General features: G+C 40.8%; 1 protein-coding gene across 1 annotated transcript; it reads right to left on the bottom strand.

The window, feature by feature from the left end:
• Positions 1 to 2,805: 2,805 nt before the first annotated feature.
• Positions 2,806 to 19,759, bottom strand: tmod2 (tropomodulin 2). Its single transcript, XM_054610517.1, has 10 exons — positions 19,661 to 19,759; positions 14,869 to 15,089; positions 12,607 to 12,763; positions 8,829 to 8,951; positions 8,404 to 8,472; positions 7,046 to 7,176; positions 6,845 to 6,952; positions 6,612 to 6,755; positions 5,625 to 5,769; positions 2,806 to 4,958 (listed from the first exon to the last, which is right to left on the bottom strand). The coding sequence occupies exons 2-10, from the start codon at positions 14,992 to 14,994 to the stop codon at positions 4,927 to 4,929; spliced, it is 1,035 nt and encodes a 344-aa protein (XP_054466492.1). The 5' UTR covers positions 14,995 to 15,089; positions 19,661 to 19,759; the 3' UTR covers positions 2,806 to 4,926.
• Positions 19,760 to 20,196: the final 437 nt, after the last annotated feature.

The raw sequence follows: 20,196 nt of genomic DNA on the forward strand, positions 1-20,196 counted from the left end.
CCCTTAAGAGGTTAAACTATTTCCAATTAGGTTTACATTGCAATATTTAATAAACAATTATAATATATATACTTGTAATATTTTCCTTTTATTACAAAATAATAAAGCTGCCAAAAATCAATGTATCAACTCAGTTTATGAGGCTAAATTGGAGAGTAGCAAGTAATTCATATGCCATTTGTAAAGTATTATAAAGTACATCATGAAGAAATACTACATCTGTCATATCATGGCTAAATTAAAAAACTGACTATCAGTTTCATTTTATTTTATTGGCTTTAAGCTTGTTATCAACTATGTATTGGCTCATGAATGATCTTTGTATTGTAGTAGCAGTGTGACGCAAGACTATTGTTCACAGAAGGAATATTATAGCCATATTATTGGGATGCCGTAGTAGTTCTTCAAGTTGTAAACTTTATATTACTAACATGACAGCAGAGAAGATTTCTAGAGCCAGCAGGCGTTTTACAGCGCTGCTGATAATCATTTTTCCACTCTGTACAGGGATTGCACAGGAAGGTTCACTTGGCAGAATGTGTTAGACAGTATTAGGCTGAGATAACTTACTATTTTTAACACAAAAGGAAGGAAATCTAGTCCTAGTGTTGCTGCCTTGTTATAGAGATGGCTGTTGAAATTTAGGGCTGGGTGAACTTTTTATTCATTAGGGCTATGCATGGCTCATTATACATCTTCAAATCCACCATCACTTCCTATGTAAACAGGGATCCATCTGCTTTTCTAAATAATGAAACTAATTTAGCCAAACAGCTGCATAGGTTCAGGCTCAGAAGGATTAGATCACACACACACGCTCACAGATGTTGCTTACTTCTTTCTGAGGTGCTTTCCGTCAGGGCGATAACACAGAGGCCCCATCACTGCTCTCTTGGTCCTGATAACATGTCAGCTCTCACCTTGAGGGGCCTCAGCAGTGGAATCAGATAGGTGCTGCTGATTCTTTTATTTCTGTCCAACCTAAAAAAAGTTGGCAAGCCCAGTTTGTTTTCCTCTAAAATAAACATATGACCAGGGGTACAGCGGTTTATTCAATGAGCTATTGACTCACACCTTTTTGCTGGGCTGTTGGCAAATACAGTACAATACGAGTGCCCTTCCCATTCTCTCCTCTCCCTTGTAATCAGTGAGCCTCTGTTTACCAAGCGCATGAGGTCATGATAGAGAGGGACTGCAGAGAGCTTTGTTCAGGGCTGACTCACTACAGAGGACTCATTCTGATGGGAAATCAACAGCGGGACTGCAGGTGAACATACCTGTAAGAACAGAGCCCCTGTGTGAAAGCTGGCAGAGGGAGAGAAGGGGGGGGAAGGGTGATCTCACGTAAATATGTCAGAGCAAACATCTTTTTGGACACAAAGACACAAGTTCATATCAGGAACTGTACAGCGTCTACTGTTTATTTTTCTTCTTCCAGTTCATGTCGGGGCAAGTCGTCGCTGGAGTTGGAGTCGGTCCAGTCCACTGATGTTTAATCCTCGTCAGCATCACTGCCTGGGCTACACATGATCCAACCTCCTGACCAGCAGCTGCCATAATATCACATCTCATCAGACTGACCATGCCAAAGAATATCATCAAGTTCATACTCAGTTACTGGTACTTGACAGTTTATTTCATTATGAGCCAGCAACTAGCAAGCTTGGTTTTAGATGACCCATTAATATCCCCTTTAAGGGTATAACAACTCAGAGACTCTTTACTTAATACTAAACATGGCATCCTATTCAAAGCAGTGCTCTCTGGACATCAACCTGAAATAAAGAACCAGAAGCTGTTGGTTATAGTCTTTCTCATATAGTCTTTCTCATTTTTTCTCAGAATGCGTAGGAGTGGTGCTTATTTATAGTCCTGGTCTGAAGGAACAGTTGTACTGTACTTACATAAGCACACAACTGTATATTTCACTGTGAGATTCTGGGTTTGTGTATTTTTTTCCCTTCTGGTGTGATTAACAGACGTGACATAAACATGCTGTTCCTCATCCTTCTCTATTCTCAGAGTGGAAACACTGGAGTCATTCACTACAGCCACGGATCTCTGCCAGCAGTGCAGAGTTTCTCTCTGACAGACGCTCACCGCACAGCCACTGGCACAGGAAACCCAGAGAGGGATGGAGTCATACACATGACATCATCTCTGCGGCATGTGCAAACAATCGGAAAAAACTGGATCTGATTAAAGGGTGCATACGTACACCAGCTATAGTACCTCCCAAGCTAAAAGCCCCGTCATTATGTATATGTATTCTGTTTGAACTTGAGATCTGGCCACAACCAGTTTTAAATCTTCAGTGGTTACACACACACACACACAGTTAGGCAGCTTTTTTTAATGCTAGCGTCTGTTGGTCAGACGACCTGCTAAACTTGACATTCCCATCAGCCTCGGCTTTACTGTGTTTAGGGCCATTTAAAAAAACTTGCTCTATTTTATCTATATGCACAAGATATATTAAATGAGTTGAGCTTAAAGTTTCTTTATTGGCCTGTGAAATAGCAGTATGACATAAAATTCTTAGCACAAGCTTCACTTACTTCAAATGTTGCAGATCTTTCAGAAACATTTTGAGGCCTTTATCATTAAATGGAGTTTGCTCCTTTGTCAACAACTGAGCATCTCCATGACAACTGAGGAAACTCCATCTGCTGATGACACCCGCAAGTAAAAATCTATGTACATTCTCCAAACGTGGATCATTTTTTTAGATTACAAGCTACTTATGAAACTTTTACCACATGCGGTGTCAAGATATTTTTTCAAAGAAATGCAAAACAGAGCACATTGAGTATGTAAAAACATTTATTGTTGAGGATATTTTATATTCAGCAGTGCGTTTTACCAGTCTCGTGGTTTTTTATAATAGTACATATTCCTTATGTTGAGTCTAAACCTGTTTTCTTTTTATTTAAGGTAAAAAAAAAAAAAACTAGAAACTCAAAAGTGTGTTTTTATATGTGTGTTCACTTTGTATTTTGAGATGGCATTATACAATTAATATACATATTTGTCAATCACAGAATATTCATATCAAGCCCAGGCAAAGAAGCAGTTTTTTTTCCACTTTAGCTGACTGTCCACCGGCAAAGCACAGAAATGTGAAACAAAAAAAAGGTCCAAGAAGAAATACTAGCAGATATGACCGTGGACGAAGTACACAGATATAAAAACCCAATGTACTGAACTCAGCCGTACAACTCTTGTCCAAGGAATGTGAGGCTGTTAGGATGAAAGAACAATATTTGGTCGATAGAAACACAATGTTCACGAGTGATGTTCATGCCAGCATATTGTTCCTATTACACATAAAACAGTATATACACAAGTTTCAAGTAATCCTGAATTAGTCCTGTTATACCCATCTCAAGCAGGTCAGTGTACCTCAGGAAGTTCAGTTTGAGGCACGCATAGCATGTTGTTATCTGTTACATAATGAATGACATGCTACTGCTGAGAGCGAAAGACTGTTAAAGTGTGACAGAGGGTGTGAAAGGTGAAATTTAAGAAGACTTTCTATCTGGGAGTTGTAGTTCAAAGAAACATTTCACAAGAAATCCTAACCTGGGAAGTAAAACAGAAACAGTGTTTACCGACGCCTCCTCACATCTCAGTGAACTACTTGCTGAACATTGTGCTATAAATGGCCCACAAAATGGAAATAAAACTAAATGTAATGGCATGATGTGATCCAAAAAATGATAGATCGTTGTCGCTGTGTATACTGCCAGGAAATGACTGAATCTGACAAATCCAAAACCTGAACCAATAACCATTTCGTTACATATTGATACTTTAAGCACTGCATGTGTTAGTCTTTGGCATTGTTAAGCATCAGAGAAACCCTGTGTGTGGAGCAGACATTTACAACATCATTAGTAAGAGCAGGCCAAAGACTCTTCAGTCTAGACAGGAGTTAATATCCTGTTCCTTTTACAGTAAAACCCCAATTTTACGTGATCCCAAACATCCAGGCCTAGTTATAATTTCCTGTTTAGGGATAAAAGTGATCAAAATACCCAACATCTGAATTTGAACCGCATGAAAACAATAAGGTGAGTTAAGATAAAACTGTTTAGTAATATAAAAACATCTTGCACTGATGCGTACAGTATTAAATTAATATAAGAGGGTGAGCCAGCATCTGATCTGGGGCCAGCACAAACTTAACCGTTAGACACAGCAGGCGATGAGCTGGCTTAACAAGGCAACTCCTGCAGACGTACAACAGTGATCTGATCACATGGTGACTTACGTTTAACTTCTGTTGTCTTACAGGTGTACAGTCAGACAAGGCCATCACCAGTTCTGCCAGTAAGCTGTGGTTCTAACAGACTGGTCTGACTTTGCTTCTGATGCCAAAGTCAAGATCAACTCTAGAGCCGTCTCTATCGTTCTTATGACTCTGCTGGTTCAATACAGGTATTCCACTGGGAGCTTAGGCTTCAAACTATCACTGTATACAGGTCTCTATCAATGTTAGTTATTGTTCATACTGAGCTGTTATTGTTGTGTCCGTTACTTGGTAATGTGCATGTTTATTCCACATGATTATAGCGTAGTAGAAAAGAAAAAAGAAGAAAAAAAAAGCAAGTGAAAGGTCTGGACAGATCACATAAAGGCTCAAAGAAAAAGAAAAAAAAATGGAATGACTATAAGCTAATCAGATTTACACTTTCAATAACAATATAATAATAAACATAAGTATGAACATTTAAATGGGGAGGGCAATTCCAGTTATTTCCCTTCTTCTCAGATGTATGTTCCGGTTGAGCGCGCCTTGCCCCATAGTTTGGCACAAGACTTAAGTTTCCACACAGTGAGATGAGACCGGGGCATTGGCTGAAAGTATTCCACATGGTGAGATGAAACAACGGGGTTGGCTGGGAGGCAGCTCGGGCTCCGTCCCTACTGGTCCCCTTCCACTCGCCTCTTGCGGACTGAAAAGGAAAAGTACAATGAGAAAGAGCAAAAAAAAAAAAGCATGATTTCTTTTATTTATGTTTTTTAATAAAATCATACGATTTACAGAGTTAAAGGACGTAAGAACGAACAACTGCAAACATGCTTCACAACCTACACAGGCCTGTTAGTTTATCACGAAAACACCAAGTTTATAAAACACCTCATGAGCTAAGCGGTCGAAGTTTAGACTCATTTCAACAGCGTGTGTCAGCGTGTGCAGAAAAAAAAAAAAAGAAAACAGGAAGTGAGATGATGTCGTCACTCTCAAGGCTGCGTGATCACACCGTGTCAATCTCCGTACTGTTAATTCATTCAAACACTTTGATGCATTGGCACACTTGGGAGTCACACCCATGCATCAGACCTTTGCTACCTCGACTCTGACAGGACGGGGAACTAAAAGAGAGCAGAGGTCGTCACTGTGGACTGACGTCTTGTGGAAAAAAACAACATTGTAGATACAGATGAACTGCAGAGATGTTGGAACTGTTACGACTCGTTCTTACAAAGACAGAGGGATACCAGGTGGAAGATAACGTAATGGGCAACAACTCACCCAGCTGTGAGTGTGTGTGTGTGTGTGTGTGTGTGTGTGTGTGTGTGTGTGTGTGTGTGTGTGTGTGTGTGTGTGTGTGTCATACTCAGGTCGTTGTTCTTGGTGATAGCTGCGGCGGCTCTGGAGCGGGGTCCCTGCTGATTGAAGTGGTAGCCAAACTTCACTATGCTGTTGTTCTCTTCCAACATTTTAGCAATCTCCATCTCTACGGTAGTACCCAGCTGCTGCCTCTGAAACACACACACACATCAGAAATTCCCTTTGGTTAAAAGACTATATAACAGTCAATCAGAGAGTAAACTGATTTAAGCTATGGAGTCCATATTAACAAGGTGACCAAGATAGCATTCTTCCACCTGATAAATGTGGCAGGAGTAAGGTCCTTCTTAACAAAGCAGGATGCCATGAAATTGATTGATGCATTCATTACTAAAGGGTTGGACTATTGTAATGCAATCTTCACTGGCCTGCTGAAAAAAAAAGGGAAAGAGAGCAAATGGCTGTCCGTTTCTTTTAAAATTAATTTTAAGGTTCTTTGCTCACATACAAAGCTCTTAATCATAAAGCACCTTCTTATATTTCATACTTTTTAACTCCCTATCAACCAACAAGAGTCCTCTGATGCTGGTATTATAACTGACCCTTAAGTAGCCCACAAAACTCTTAAAAACTTATTTATTCTCTTTATTTTGTTTCTGATTCGTGCGTTTTATGTATTAAAAGTGCTAAACAAATCAAGTTATTATAACCAAGACTTGTACCACAGGGAAATGGTTAAACTAATTTTCCACTGCTGGAAACACCCGTGTTTTATTCAGGCAGTGGTTTGTGATGGTTGGCATTTTCTCCAACTGTACGCTGCACATAACAAACACTTTCTACTACTTGAGGTTCTGTGAAACCACTCTATTAAAAAAAAATGCAAATACTTCTGCAGTCATAAGTTCCCTGTAATCAGCTACAGTGACCCTGGATGAAAAATAAAAATACAAAGGATACTTTATCATCATAATCTTTAATTTCACATGAATTTCGTGAGCTCTATGAATATCTTTATAAGAGGAACTTGTACCTGGTTGTCTATCTTGATCTCTGTGAGGGTGTCATTGTCTCGCAATGCATCAACCAAAGCCTGCACCCCTGCCCCGGTGATGAAGTTGGACTCCAAGTTCAAACTTCGCAACGTCTTGTTCTCTCGTAGCATTTCACTGAACACCTGGGGGGAGGAAATAAAGCAAGGATGTAAATATGGTGGTGTGAGGTGTCAACAAAGCCAATAAAAGCCCACAAGCCACTCCCTCTTACCACAGCTATTGGGTCGTTACTTCGTGTTGCTGCCAGGCTGAACTTCTTGACGTGCATGTTCTTCTCCATGGCTTTAGCTAAGTCCTTCAGCGTTGGAATTGGAATGTTCTGGAAAACCAACAAAGACAAACTGTTATTAGTCCACTAATAGACAAGCACAAGCACACTCTGACGCTACTGAAAGCTTGTGTTTCTGTGTACCTTGATGTTGTTGAGGTTGACCTCTGTTAGGGAGCTGTCATTGCTTTTTATCCGCTGCAGAGTGTCCTCTACATTGGTGGGATTTGGAGGCTCATCAAACACTGGGTTCATCTTCTCCCCTTTGACCACATCTAGAAAAGACACACAGGCAGAGGTCATTACATTACATTACATTACAGTCATTTAGCAGACGCTTTTATCCAAAGCGACTTACAGTAAGTGTATTCAACATAGGTATTCAAGAGAACTACTAGTCACCAGAAGTCATAAGTGCATCTCCTTTCTTAAACAAGCATCTAAAAGCAGAAACCAGAGCAAAAGTATAGTGCAGAAGCAAATTACTACGAAAACAATAATTGCAACAGACTAATACGAATACAATAAGTGCTACAAACTAATACGAATAGGATAAGTGCAACAAACTAATACGAATGCAATAAGTGCTACGAGGAAGGCTCAGGGTAGTACTTCATGAAGAGGTGAGTTTTCAGCCTGCGCCGAAAGATGGGCAGCGACTCTGCTGTCCTGACGTCAGTGGGGAGTTCAATATACTAATCCGATGTCAGTCATTTTCCTTCCTCTGCTCATGTCAATGGGCCAGAGAACGAGGCTAGACCAAGTATTGTGAGGCGGAGTTCAAGGAATCACTAGGACGCTTCCACTATGGGCCCCTGGATGTGGAAGATTGCCAGAAGAGCTGGGGAATTTTACATGAATACTATACTCTGAAATTCATTTTTTTCCCCCTTCACGTACCACTGAGCAACTTTCATAGGAATCAACAGGACTATGCCTCCAAAGCTGAATCCAGTTGTATCAACTAAACTAACTTAGGGCAAGTTGCGGACTCACCAAGGTGAAGATTTGCAGTAACGACTAAAACGAGCAGTGGAGTAGTAACTTTATAAAGCTTAGAGATCAAATGAGTAAAGTTTAGTGCATTATCTATATGCTTTTGTCAAAGTGCAAGAAAACCACTTTGCTATGTTCTGCTCATTTTCTGTAAATAATGTAGCATTAAAGCATGCTGGAATTGGCAAGCTAGCTAACTAGCCAGCTAGCTGCCAGGCTGCTAATTCCACCATGCTTAAGTGCTACACCGTTAACAAAAAATGATCAGAACAGCTGGCTGGTGGCCAGCAGCAGCTTTGTGTCCAACTGTCCTTCCGATTTACTCCCCACTGCTGCGAAAGATAGGCCGAGCTACCTAGCTAACCAGCCAGTCATCTGTCTCTAGAGCTGCGTCTCTTCTTGGCGAGCAACAACACTTGCCATTGTTTTGTACTAGTCAAATGACCATCAAAAACAGTTCAATGTTCTATTCTATTTCTATAGTAAACTTCTATGATTGTACTTACTGTTGTAACCGTCTTTAGTGGCATCGTATGTCTGACTACTGGTCACCAGCGTGTGAACACCCAGGATCGCTGCAAAACAAAAGCAAACCATAGTATCAGCAGCTGTGGTGAGGAATCAGCGTGTATGCACATGTTCTTCAGGGATCAGTGAATGAAAGGTAACCAAATCTAGACGCCGTAGCAGACAAGTGGTGTTATTTTGTTCAGTAGGCCCTTTCATTCCTCCATCAACACACAGTAAGACACACAGCCCTGGGAAGGACAGTGAGAGTGAAAGGAGCTTGTGTTTTACTGTCCCAGCAGACTGGACAAAGGCAGACTGACAGTTTCTCTTTCTCTTCAAAGAAATCCTCATACAGAGTCATTTTTCAAAGCCTTTTAACAATGCCTTCTTAGCTTTCTCAAAGGCATTTATTTGTTCTTACCTGCTAGATCACACAGTTCTGTATCTGTGGCGCTGGATAGGGCTTCCTCTAATTCTGGATCGAGGGTGGTGCTTTCCTCCTGGCGTGTTTCGATCGGTTTCTGCTTTGGAACAAATGCTTTACCTATGGAGAAAGAAGGAAAGGAGAATTTCTTAACTCAAAGAAGATGATTCAGCCCTCATAAAAAACGGGCAGGCAATAAATTACTTGAACGCCAACACAGACAGAAGAAACGGGTACATGGGTGAAGGTTTTATGAGACGTTGCACAACCTCCAATTTCTATTAAAAAAATGTCCAACTGTTACTAATTCTCCTTCAGTCATTCCTATCCTCTCGCCTTGTACAACAATCATGACACTGCATGACTATAAAGTGCTGTGTTAGTTAGTGTGCGTGTGTGTGTGTGCCTACCAGTAAATTGACATTTACACTTCACACTTCACACAGCAGGACCTAGAAATGGTCATCACTCTCCTTTGCTCTTTAGCTTTAATCCCTCATTTTAAGTTATTGCTACACTGTGTTTTTCTTGGATTGTTTATTTATTTATTTATGACATCGCTAGTGTTTAAATGTAACAAGATAACAACAGAATATAGTTGTTTAGGCCAGTTTATAATAATGGTAATGTGGCTGACGAAGGAAGTCTGGCGAAACAACAGAAATATGCTGTTTAAATAAGTCCAGGCCTCCTGCTATTTTACACAGCATTCCCCAACCATCAGCGATTCAAAGCAGCCATGACAGTCTGACAACTTTGGTAGTTTCCATAGTAACCTATCTGAGGGCAGAAACGGAAAGAATGAAGGAAGTTATGGAACAATGACTGGAGTCTAATCTAAACTGCGCTGCTGGGGCAACACACACTTGCACTTGACGGAAAGAACAGTCCAGTGGGTGCCATTCGCTTCTCTGTGCCTGTCTCCTTAAACAAAAACACCCCGAGAACAGGCCCTCCCTGTTTCCCTACTTCCAAGTCAGTCAAGCCAGTCAAGCCAGTCAAATTGTTCACACTGGTCCCGAGTGGGGGGCTCTGGCACTTCCTGAAAGCCAGTAAACAGTAAAATACAGTCATCAGGCAGCATCCTGTGCCAGTCCCTCTGGAGCGACATTTAGCCTGTCAGAGGCCTAAAGAAGACGGAGCCAAAAAACTGACGGCCCCAAAGTCTTGTCATCTGTATGATCCCAAAGGAGCGTATGTCGAGGACTAAATGAGGAAAGCACATTGGGGTACAACGGTGTACAATATGTGTCTGCATGTTACTGGAGTACAGAGACTATTTCAAGACAAGGGAGATTTTCTCATTCATGCAAGCAATGCCTTAAGCGTATTTATCATGGCTGCCATTTGTCTGATGTAAAGAAATCTGAGACATAACAGCAATACATCACCATGGTGCTATGCATGCTGACAGCAGTACAGTGAAGGTTTTTTGTAAACCAAAGATAACTTATTATTTGAAGGTAAAACAGAAATTGAGTGCCATCATGGTAACAATCCCTCATTGCACAGAAAAGCTGTTTACATAAAACTACAGCAAGTGAGATGGGTCAGTTGAACCCAGAAAATGGTCTCTAAACTAAACTGTTGGTTTTCATTCTCTCTTCAAAATAAGTTTTGCTAACCCGTGGCTTTGATGACCGCATATAAATGAGTTCAGAATTACAAAAATATGATCTAATCAACTGGAGTAATTCTTTACATTTGTACTATTGTTACCTCTTGAGAATTACATTTGCAGTAACTGATTTATGGCCCTTTGTATCAGTTCCCTGTTACACATGGCTACTTAATGCCAACGACAACAACCTCGACAAACATGATGTTTATCAGACTTGAACAGAAGCATGCCGTGAATGCTCCAATTAGTGTAACAAGTTATAAATATTCCTTTGGGCTGACACATGCCGAGTAAAGTCAACTGTGCCCATTTTAAACCTCAACTGACCTCCACTGAAAAATTCTATTTATACGACTTCCTTTGACAACTTCAACCGGCATCCAGACAGAAATTCTTAATGTGAATAATGTTCCCAAACCTCTAAGGAAATCAGGGACGAACAGAATGAATGAACAACTGATTATAGAATACTACAAGAGAAACTGACCCAATATAATAACGTCCAAGTAGTAAAAAGGCTGCAATGGTTGCCATGGCATTTAAACAGGCTGTTTTCCTCTGAAATATGTGTGTTATTGAAAAACAGACACACACAGACACACACACAGACACACACACACACACACACACACACACACACACACACACACACACACACACACACACACACACACACACACACACACACACACACACACACACACACACACACACACACACACACACACACACACACACACATTTATCAGCAGGGGTTGAGTTTAACAAGGGGAAGAGAATCGGCCACATTCCACAGAACCAGCAGTGATTTGAGTTTTCCATGTTGTCATAGGGCGTGCACACACTCATGCATGCACACGGAAACACACACACACACTCTAACACACACACAGCCGGAGTATAATTCCTAACAGGCCAGGGGGAAGATGTCAGCTCCAGATTTCCTCTCCAGTGAGGGAGTAACTTTTAGATCTCTTGAGAACCAACAAAAGTTCCTCTGGACAATAAGCTCAACCCACTATAGTTTCCACTTGACTCACTTTTTTTTCTGTGTCACACTGTCACATAAAGCATCTTCCTTTTTCTAGAAAATGACTTCCGTTACCACAAGTATGTCTTAAAACCTGTTTGAACACAATTGGTTTCTCTCGAGAGGATCAGGTTATTTCGGTTAGTGCAACTTTGATCCCATCCGGATAAACAGTCGGCGTTTATTTCACCTTTCTGTGAGAAAAGTCCTGCCACGTGACATCTACAGAGAAGTGACAAAAGACAATTTCATTCCATTTTGGGTAGACTACTCCATGATATAAGGATTGAGCATCCCACATCCAAGGCCTTGAGTCTTTTCACTCCCTCTACGCCTAAACTACAGGTCTGCTCAAAAGCCTGATTATATAACTGTGTGAGTATCACATACAACCACGTTCAACTGCTGAAATAAAAAATAAAAAAATAGTTTTGTGGCATTACGCCTTTTCTTTTTGGTTATGGATTTTAGACAATGTTCAACCGCTGGACTCAGAGTATGCATCTCTGCATGCATCCCTGCCATTCAAATAAGCCTTTCGGCTCTGATTTGCATAGTTTTTTCTGTGGAAAACTTTAGCCTGAACCGCAGTCCTGAGCACAACAAGTTATGGAGTATTAATATCTAGTCTACAAACTGAACTGGAATCACTAAACAGATGGACACATTCCTTAGACACTCCCTACCTCCAGTCGTCTGGTACAAACACACCTCCCCCACACTGCTGTATGTTGCATAAGAGCAGACATGCATTAATAATACCTGCATAAGACAGCAGAACAGTAATTACTGCTGTGTGTTTGTACTGCTCTTACAGACACCAACAGACACTTCGTCCCACAAGGAACACATCACTAACAGGAGACAGCACCGCACTAATGATGTTCTTAATGAGAGTTAGGCATGGTGCACTATTTAACACTGTATAACATCCCTACTGCAAAGACCCGCCCTCGCTGAGGGGAAGCCGTCAACATTGTCTGTATTGATTTGCACCTGACCTATAGGGACTTAGGTTCACTTAAAGTACTTTAAAGACTTTCTACGTTGTCATTTTCAGTCATGAGGAGGTTTTATAGATAGTTAATACTCGTGTTGGATAGACTGTGTAGACAAGCACACACCTTTTCTCTCCCCAGTGAAGGGCACTACGTCCTCTCTGTCCTTGTACTCCATGGCTTCCTTCTCCAGGTATTTCAGGAGGCCGTCCCTGTTGAATGACCCTGTATCCTGCTTAGTCGTGTGGTCCTTCTGACGTAAGCCCGCTGGGAGGAGAGCGTTCTGAGGAGAGGAGACGAGGAGACACATTAGACCTGTCAACTAACGAAGACTTCAATACACTCACTTTAGACTTTGGATATAGGGTATATGCTAAAATTGTGCTTGTTTTTTTAAGCTGTTAAAGTACCTGTATGCCTTCTATATGATGAAAAAAATATCCATTCAGACAATTTCATTTCTAAAACAGTGTACTGCAGTAATAAATACATGCTGCACAATCGGGCCCAATGTCAGTTTTTGACGTTAGTATCTCTTTAAAGGTAAATGTACTATGACATCATAGCAAAATGTATTTAAACAAGACAGCATTTTTCATTATTATGTACTAGGTGACAGGTCTGGACTGGTCTTTAACATCCGTCAGGCACAACTCTGCAAAATGCAAGGACACTCTGCGTCTACAGCTTTGTGGGGTAGATGAAATCAATGACAGATGTGTGAGTTTGTGAGTCATCGTGAGAATTATGAGTTCCTCAAAACAGGGAGTAGACATACTATGTACTTGTTGAACTTGATGCATGTGAACTAGTGGTGTAACGGACCACTGTTGATCAGTGATCGGTACAGATCCCCCATCAGCATGCATGTGAACAGCGGATTAATCACACCGTTTACCGTTAACCATCACAGTGTCAAATAAAGTTTTACTGACGACCATTATCCGCCAATATTCAGTGAACTATGCAATAAGGACATCGGCATTCATGCTTTTCTAGTCGCTGATCTCTGACAATGTTACATTGTAAACAACAAATCCGTGTTAAAATTGACAGGAGGAGAACGAAGGTTCGGTTCAATTACATTATGCTGCGTTCAGGCTCTGTTCAGTAAAAATAAGTATTGGGCGAAGGTAAATATAACGTTATAATGATGTGTTCACATGTAATCTCGTACAATGTAGTGTTGGTGAGAAACTTGAATAAATCCAGTTGTTTGAAGGAGATGTCTTCACAACAACAGAAATAGATAGAAAAAGATATAATAATAATATTATTATAATATACATCATTAAAACTACTAATCACAAGATTTGTTTTAATCCATAAAAAAACAATCTTTTATTTTCCTATCATTTGAATTGTGTATTTTATGAGGAAAAAACACTATAGGTGACTTTAACAAAGTAAAATGATAACATTCAGAATTATTGATGTTGACACAAACTTCAGAGCGGTTGCAACAGTTTTTGGGACAGTGACAAAAAAAACAGTCTGAAGCCTTGTGGAACAGCTGCTCTAAGCAAACAACAATATCGTCAATAATTTGCAATATTTATATTTTGTCCCTTTTTTTCTTTTATGCTGATCTAACTCAGATCCCCGATAGGATCCTAACCGTGAGTTTTATGATCCGTTGCACCACTAATGTGAACCAGAACCACACGGCTTCAAACACCTCCACCCACCGCAAAAATGCAAGTAATTGTGGAGCATTTGTTTTAGGTGAGTCTAAACTTGAGGGACGTAAACAAAGGTGTGATAATTCAGACTCTCGCTAGCCTGTGTTTAATCTAAACTTAATGCAGTGCTTGTTTTTGTGAACACACCAAATTCTACTTAGTCTATTTGATGACATGAGACCCAAACATGTATATTTCTCCACTGTTTGCTAACAGTTTCCTGTGGGCCCCTAGTGGGCTGATTTATCTCACTCTGTTTAGATGGAATTTAAATAAAACGCCCAGGCGCCTAGGAGGGATTTCATTATACTCTCTGGAGCTCTACTCACAAATAAACACACAAACACTTGGCAGCCTGCTGACAGAGCTGCTGCAGCTGAGACTCCCACTTAAACTATGTTCCCAACCATGGAGGCTGGTGGACTGGGAGGTGTTGTTGGAGGGTGCAAAGGAAAAATCCACCCTTGGACTTGAATGTGTGATGTTCTACGCGTCCCAGGAAACAAAGGTATGACTATGTGGTAGAATTTATTTTTGAGGAAACTGGAGGATGTCTGAGGTTATAGTTCAGTCCCTTGTCTGGGGAAATGAAAATATGTATTTTTTCATTCTTCAAGCTGCCATTTTCAAAATAAATCCCTTTGCCACAGAACACCCCTCCCACTAAAGAGCCCTGGAGCTCCTCCAAGCCTCGCTGATTCCTGACCTCAGGGTCCATCTCTTCCAGTGCCGTCTCCAGCTGTTTGAGCTCCTCCGCCGACAGCTTGTTGAGGATTTCATCTTCGTCGATTTCCTTGTACTTCTCCAGGTCCTTCTTGAATGACAGCGCCATGGTGCCAGCTATGGCTTGCTAAGCAACACTGAACAGCAGACCACAGCCACAACGTTCCCTCTCAAGCTCACTGCTCCAGACCAAGGAGAGGCTTCCTAAAGGACCAACACACAAGTAAAACATTCATGAAGATGGGATGCATTTTAATTCACCTCACTAAATCAATGTAATTTCAATATATATTCATTTAAATACACGTTGGTAATCTCATTTCTGTGAAACAATCGTTGATCACAGTTGGGATGGATGATGAGGCCTTAGAATGATGCAACACACACACACGCACACACACACACACACACACACAGCTGGAACAAAGAAAGAACTTTCTCAGGCTCACACAAATCATCTGACTGCTCTCATGAGGATCACAAAAAACTCTTTTAAACGCCATAACATTTTTGCTACTTTGGAAACATTAACAACTTAAATGAAAGATGCAAGATAAGCTTATTTCTCTTGCTATGAAAATGCATGTTTGCATTTTCCCTCTAGGGACTAAGGGCTGGAAAATAAAGGGAAAATTGTAACAGTGGCAAGAAAATACTGGAGTAAATCTAAGTAGATGAAACACATTTAAGATTAAATAAAGCTCCAATAAGTGAATGAGTGAGGAAGTACTCCGTCAAACAAAATGAAGAGCCTTCGGTTTGCTCTCCCACGCCACGGACGACCACTAAATGACCTCATGATTTCCAGATTCCCTGCAGGACTCCACAGATGGCCTTGGTCCTAATCACTCACACACACTTTAACTGTAAACACACCTAAACTTAAGACTCTATTTTCACAAGGAGCTTGCTCACGCTCCCTTTAAAAAATATATAAAAAGAGTGAATCTGAGCAACATCTCTAAAAAAAGAAACTTGTGCCTTTACTCTGATTCAGTCAAGGATTCTTTAAACTTTAAGTGCCATTTCCCCGGAGCTGCCTGAGCGATTTTTCCAGTTTAGAGGAATTCCCTCAGAGTCTGACACTCTATGTGTCTCTCCCAATGTTCAGTTCTCCACAATACAGGCTCTGTCCAGGACTAATGCTTCCCCTCACCTCCTCCATTACACCACTACAACTACTCACATTTATTTCTGATTATTATGAGAGTCATAGCAGGGACATTTGCAAGCCTGAGAGCCCGCAGATGAAGCAGGGCTCAAATGTCAGCACGGATGACTTTAATAGAAGCGCATGAATATAATGAGCTATTAAAATAATCGCGCCCTAATGCTCGGCTGTGCATGGTTAAATCCAAACCTGGAAAACAGACAGTAAAGTAATAATGACTAGTGCATGGCCACTGGAAGATATTATCACTCAAGCTAAACCAATGTGTTAGTGAAACAATATAAGTATATATTAAAATGTGTAAAATAATGTGACTAAAACCTACAAAGAAGAAAATACCTAATACATTAAAAAAAAGAAATACACAAGTTAAAAGTAAAATAATACATTTTTGTTCAGAATCATGAACACAGCACTAACGCGATGCGTCTACAACAGCAGTCTCCTGGATTGGATTCGCATGACGTCTGGTCATCATTACAAGCCTTTGCTCAGATGTTTCTGGAAAGGGGGGGTTTTGGTCATCTTTCATAATCAACCCTGAGACGTCCAGGGGCACGAAGAAAAAAAACACAAAATGAGTCTTTACTGTGATTATGGGGAAAATTAAGACTTTGATGTATTCTGCCAAAAAGCCCTCACATCCAAACCAAACACTGCTTCATTTCCTTCCACACCAGTCAAATCTTTGCTAGCCAGTGAGAACGTATAAGTTCTCACTGGTTTGATTTATGACTTCTTCTTTTTAATCCTTATTTTGGATACATTACCCAGACTATAATTCTAGAAATGTGCAGAAGGCAATGATGTGATGACATATCCGTCCGGGATCTAGAAAAAGTGGAGAAGCAAGCCTAGGATAAATAAGCGCTAAGTCACAGACACACACATACACAAACACACATAATGCTCTTATGACAAGATCAGCTCAGAATAAGACCATTTACCATATGACCCTTCTGTCTCAAAAACACTTTCCACTTCACCGACATGTAAGTCAACACGTTTACAATCACAGCCAGTGTTTGCAGTACGGTCCAGTACGTTTGGCCGTGCAGACAGGAGAGTAATGGAGCATGCAGACAGGGATAATGATGGCAATGGGTGGGCTTAGGCCGAAGTAGAAACACTGAGCGGATCCATTAGTCCAATCTGATTGATTCCTTTCTCCCTCTCCGTCGCTTCTAATCCTTCAGGACAACAGCAGATGGCTGGGTGCCAATAATACTGCAAACCTTACTGCACTCTACGCTCACCTTACACCTCCTCACACTGACCAGTACAATCACGCTACTGTCTAACAAATACATATTACCAAGGATTCCACACAGGACAATGCCACAAACATCATGATTTAAGTTTACCTGACAGGCTAGATGTTTATTGATAAAGTTCCAGGGATGGGAACCTGGCCGCTTAACGCAAGGCCCAAAAATGTATGATCATATTGAAAAGGGTTAAACCAAGCCTTTGCAGAAAAGAAACAAATTCATCCAGCGTATGTGTGCATGAAAGACCAAAGACTGCAATTTGATTATTGATAGTACGCATAACCTTTATGCACATTAATTGGAGTTGCACTGTAATAAGGGCTAACAATCCGTTTCTCTTGGCTTCTTTCATGGGCAAAATATTGACCACGCTCTTTTAGACATCAAGAATAAAAAAACGGGGGAGAAGTGAAATGTAAAATATCCATCACTACCTCTGTCATCACCACTACACACAAAAAAAATCACTATGTTTAAGTGAAATGTCTGAAGATGTTTCAGGTCAAAGTTTGTGAGGGTTCATCTTCTTTCAGAAAGTGATGCTCACAGACAAACCATAAAAAACATTTGGGCCAATAAGTGTGTGATACAACATCATAGGCCAACCCAGATATATCTGGCTGATAGTATATAACCAAAAGCAGCTTAAAAAAGAAAAAAAAAAACATACTCCATCAGGTATAACTGTTGAAATCAATATCTAGGTGGCTATTTTAGATCCAAGAGGCAGAAGCTGTGGGGAAAATAAACTTGCAGCTCAGAGATGAACAGGAAGCACTGACTGGTTATTACATTATTATAGAGCCCCACCCCTCCAACGCAGAGAAAGACTATAGTTAGAATGACCCAGCTCTGCTACCCATGGGACACGACTCTGTACTTCCTTCCACCTACTCTCTACAGTCTTATTTCCAACTCTTCTGTCTCTCCACCCTGTAGTTACACAGTTTCCCTTTATCCTTTCTATCTCATGCCTCCCAAGGTGCCAGGAAGTGTCAGTAATGATAGAAAACAGATGGAAGGAGAGAAGGATAGCAACGGAGGGTGTGATCGTGCTGTCACTCTGGTATGTTCACTGCAATACATTAACAAGTAAAAAACACTAAGAAGATATGGGTGCCAGGAGACTGAAATGTGTATTTCCGTACAACTTTTGCCAAGGGCCATACAGGAAGTGGGGTGTTTCTCAAACAAACAGATGATTTCTATACTCCCCGTTTTCACCACACACCTTTCACACACACACTCTATAACTGTATCATGGAAAACTGATTTCAAGTCAAGCCTTTCAGCTCAACAAGGACTTGCAAACGCTGGATGATGGATGATGAATGACGCAGGATCAGGAAAGGTTGACACTTCCACGCCTTTTTAATGTATTTTTTTTAATAATGAGAGTCGCTATTCACTGTGGCTGCATTTTCCACCAAGTAGGAAACTTGGCACTCACGGGTCAAGTTTCGCTACCCAGTGAAAAGTATGCAGGTCCACAAATCTTATCCTGTGGTGTCTGTTTATCTGCAATACTGCACTGCAGAGGGTGGCAGTATCGCTGCAGGAATGCCATGTCAGCAGTCACCATCACAGTCCACTCAGTTACCTGCTGCACAACTTCAGCAGGGTCACCTGCCTTCAGGCTTTCAGGGTAAACCCCACGACCCTAAGCAGACTTGGACCACACCCTTTATTCACCATTGAGCCCTGCTGGAAAAACAAGCTTTAGGAACACACACACACACACACACCCACACACACACACACACACACACACCCACACACACACACACACACATATATATATGACACCCTCACATTAGGTCCTGAAAAACAAGTGTGTGCGTGGACTTAGTGAAACAGGTACAATGACCTTGCACCTATCAAACAAGTAGAAGTGCTGTGTGAGTCATCGCACCAAAGGTACGTCCTAAAAACACACTAAAGCTCTCAGACAGTCGCGGGTTCGATGCCCAGTCTGGACAATGAATGCACAGCCTGGCTCACAGGGATGGGCAGCTGGGATTAGATGTGAAATAACACAACAACAACACTCACACACACCAGGATCATCAGAGGACACTGAGGACTGCCACACACAATGATACCCCCGCCATATGCAGTGGTTGAAGCCTTGCCCTCACTCTGGGACCTCAGCTAGCGTCACATTTGTCGGATGCGGCAACACCTTGCGAAACAGCCCCATGCAGGTTACCAGCTAGCGGCTAGCAGCTAGCATCCAGGCTGCTAGCCGCGGAGTTAGCGGGTAAGAAACACGGAGAGAAACTTTCCCCGAGTAATAAACTCCACCTCACCCTCCTGCCTGTATGTGTCCTTACCTGAGGCGAGTGGGAGCTGAGCAAGGAGTCTCAAATACCGCTCGTCCTCCCAGTGCACGCGATGTCTTCAGCTCGACTTCTGCCTCACTCAGCCCAAGGGCGGTAACACAGGAAGGGAGAGCAGCGCGTTGTGTGAGTGACGTCGGGCTGGACCAATGAGAACCCACTGCGGGTGTTGTCCCGCCCTTTTGTCGAGAAGAACCAATCAGATAAGGCATTTGAAAATTTAATTAAAATTAAATTAAATTAAATACAGGTAAAATTTAAAAATTTAAAAATTTAAAAATTTAAAAATTTAAAAATTTAAAAATTTAAAAATTTAAAAATTTAAAAAATAAAATTACAAAAAAATAAAAAGAATTTAAAATTTAAAATTAAAAAAATTTTAAAATTTAAAATTACATAAAATTAAAAATATAATAAAAAATCATTTTTATCTTAATTATTTCTCTAGAAGAACCAATCAGATAAGACATTTGAAAATTAAATTAAAATTAAAATTAAAATTAAAATTAAATTAAATGCAGGTAGAATTT

Source organism: Anoplopoma fimbria, chromosome 2, assembly GCF_027596085.1.
Source record: "Anoplopoma fimbria isolate UVic2021 breed Golden Eagle Sablefish chromosome 2, Afim_UVic_2022, whole genome shotgun sequence".
Taxonomy (NCBI): Eukaryota; Metazoa; Chordata; class Actinopteri; order Perciformes; family Anoplopomatidae; genus Anoplopoma; species Anoplopoma fimbria.

Coding starts and splice junctions, on each gene's coding strand:
- tmod2 (XM_054610517.1), bottom strand. CDS start 14,994: ATGGCGCTGTCATTCAAGAAGGACCTGGAGAAGTACAAGGAAATCGAC. Junction 8,473..8,828: donor AGAACTGTGTGATCTAGCAG/GTAAGAACAAAT, acceptor TTTGTTTTGCAG/CGATCCTGGGTGTTCACACG. Junction 5,770..6,611: donor AGATCAAGATAGACAACCAG/GTACAAGTTCCT, acceptor TGTGTGTTTCAG/AGGCAGCAGCTGGGTACTAC.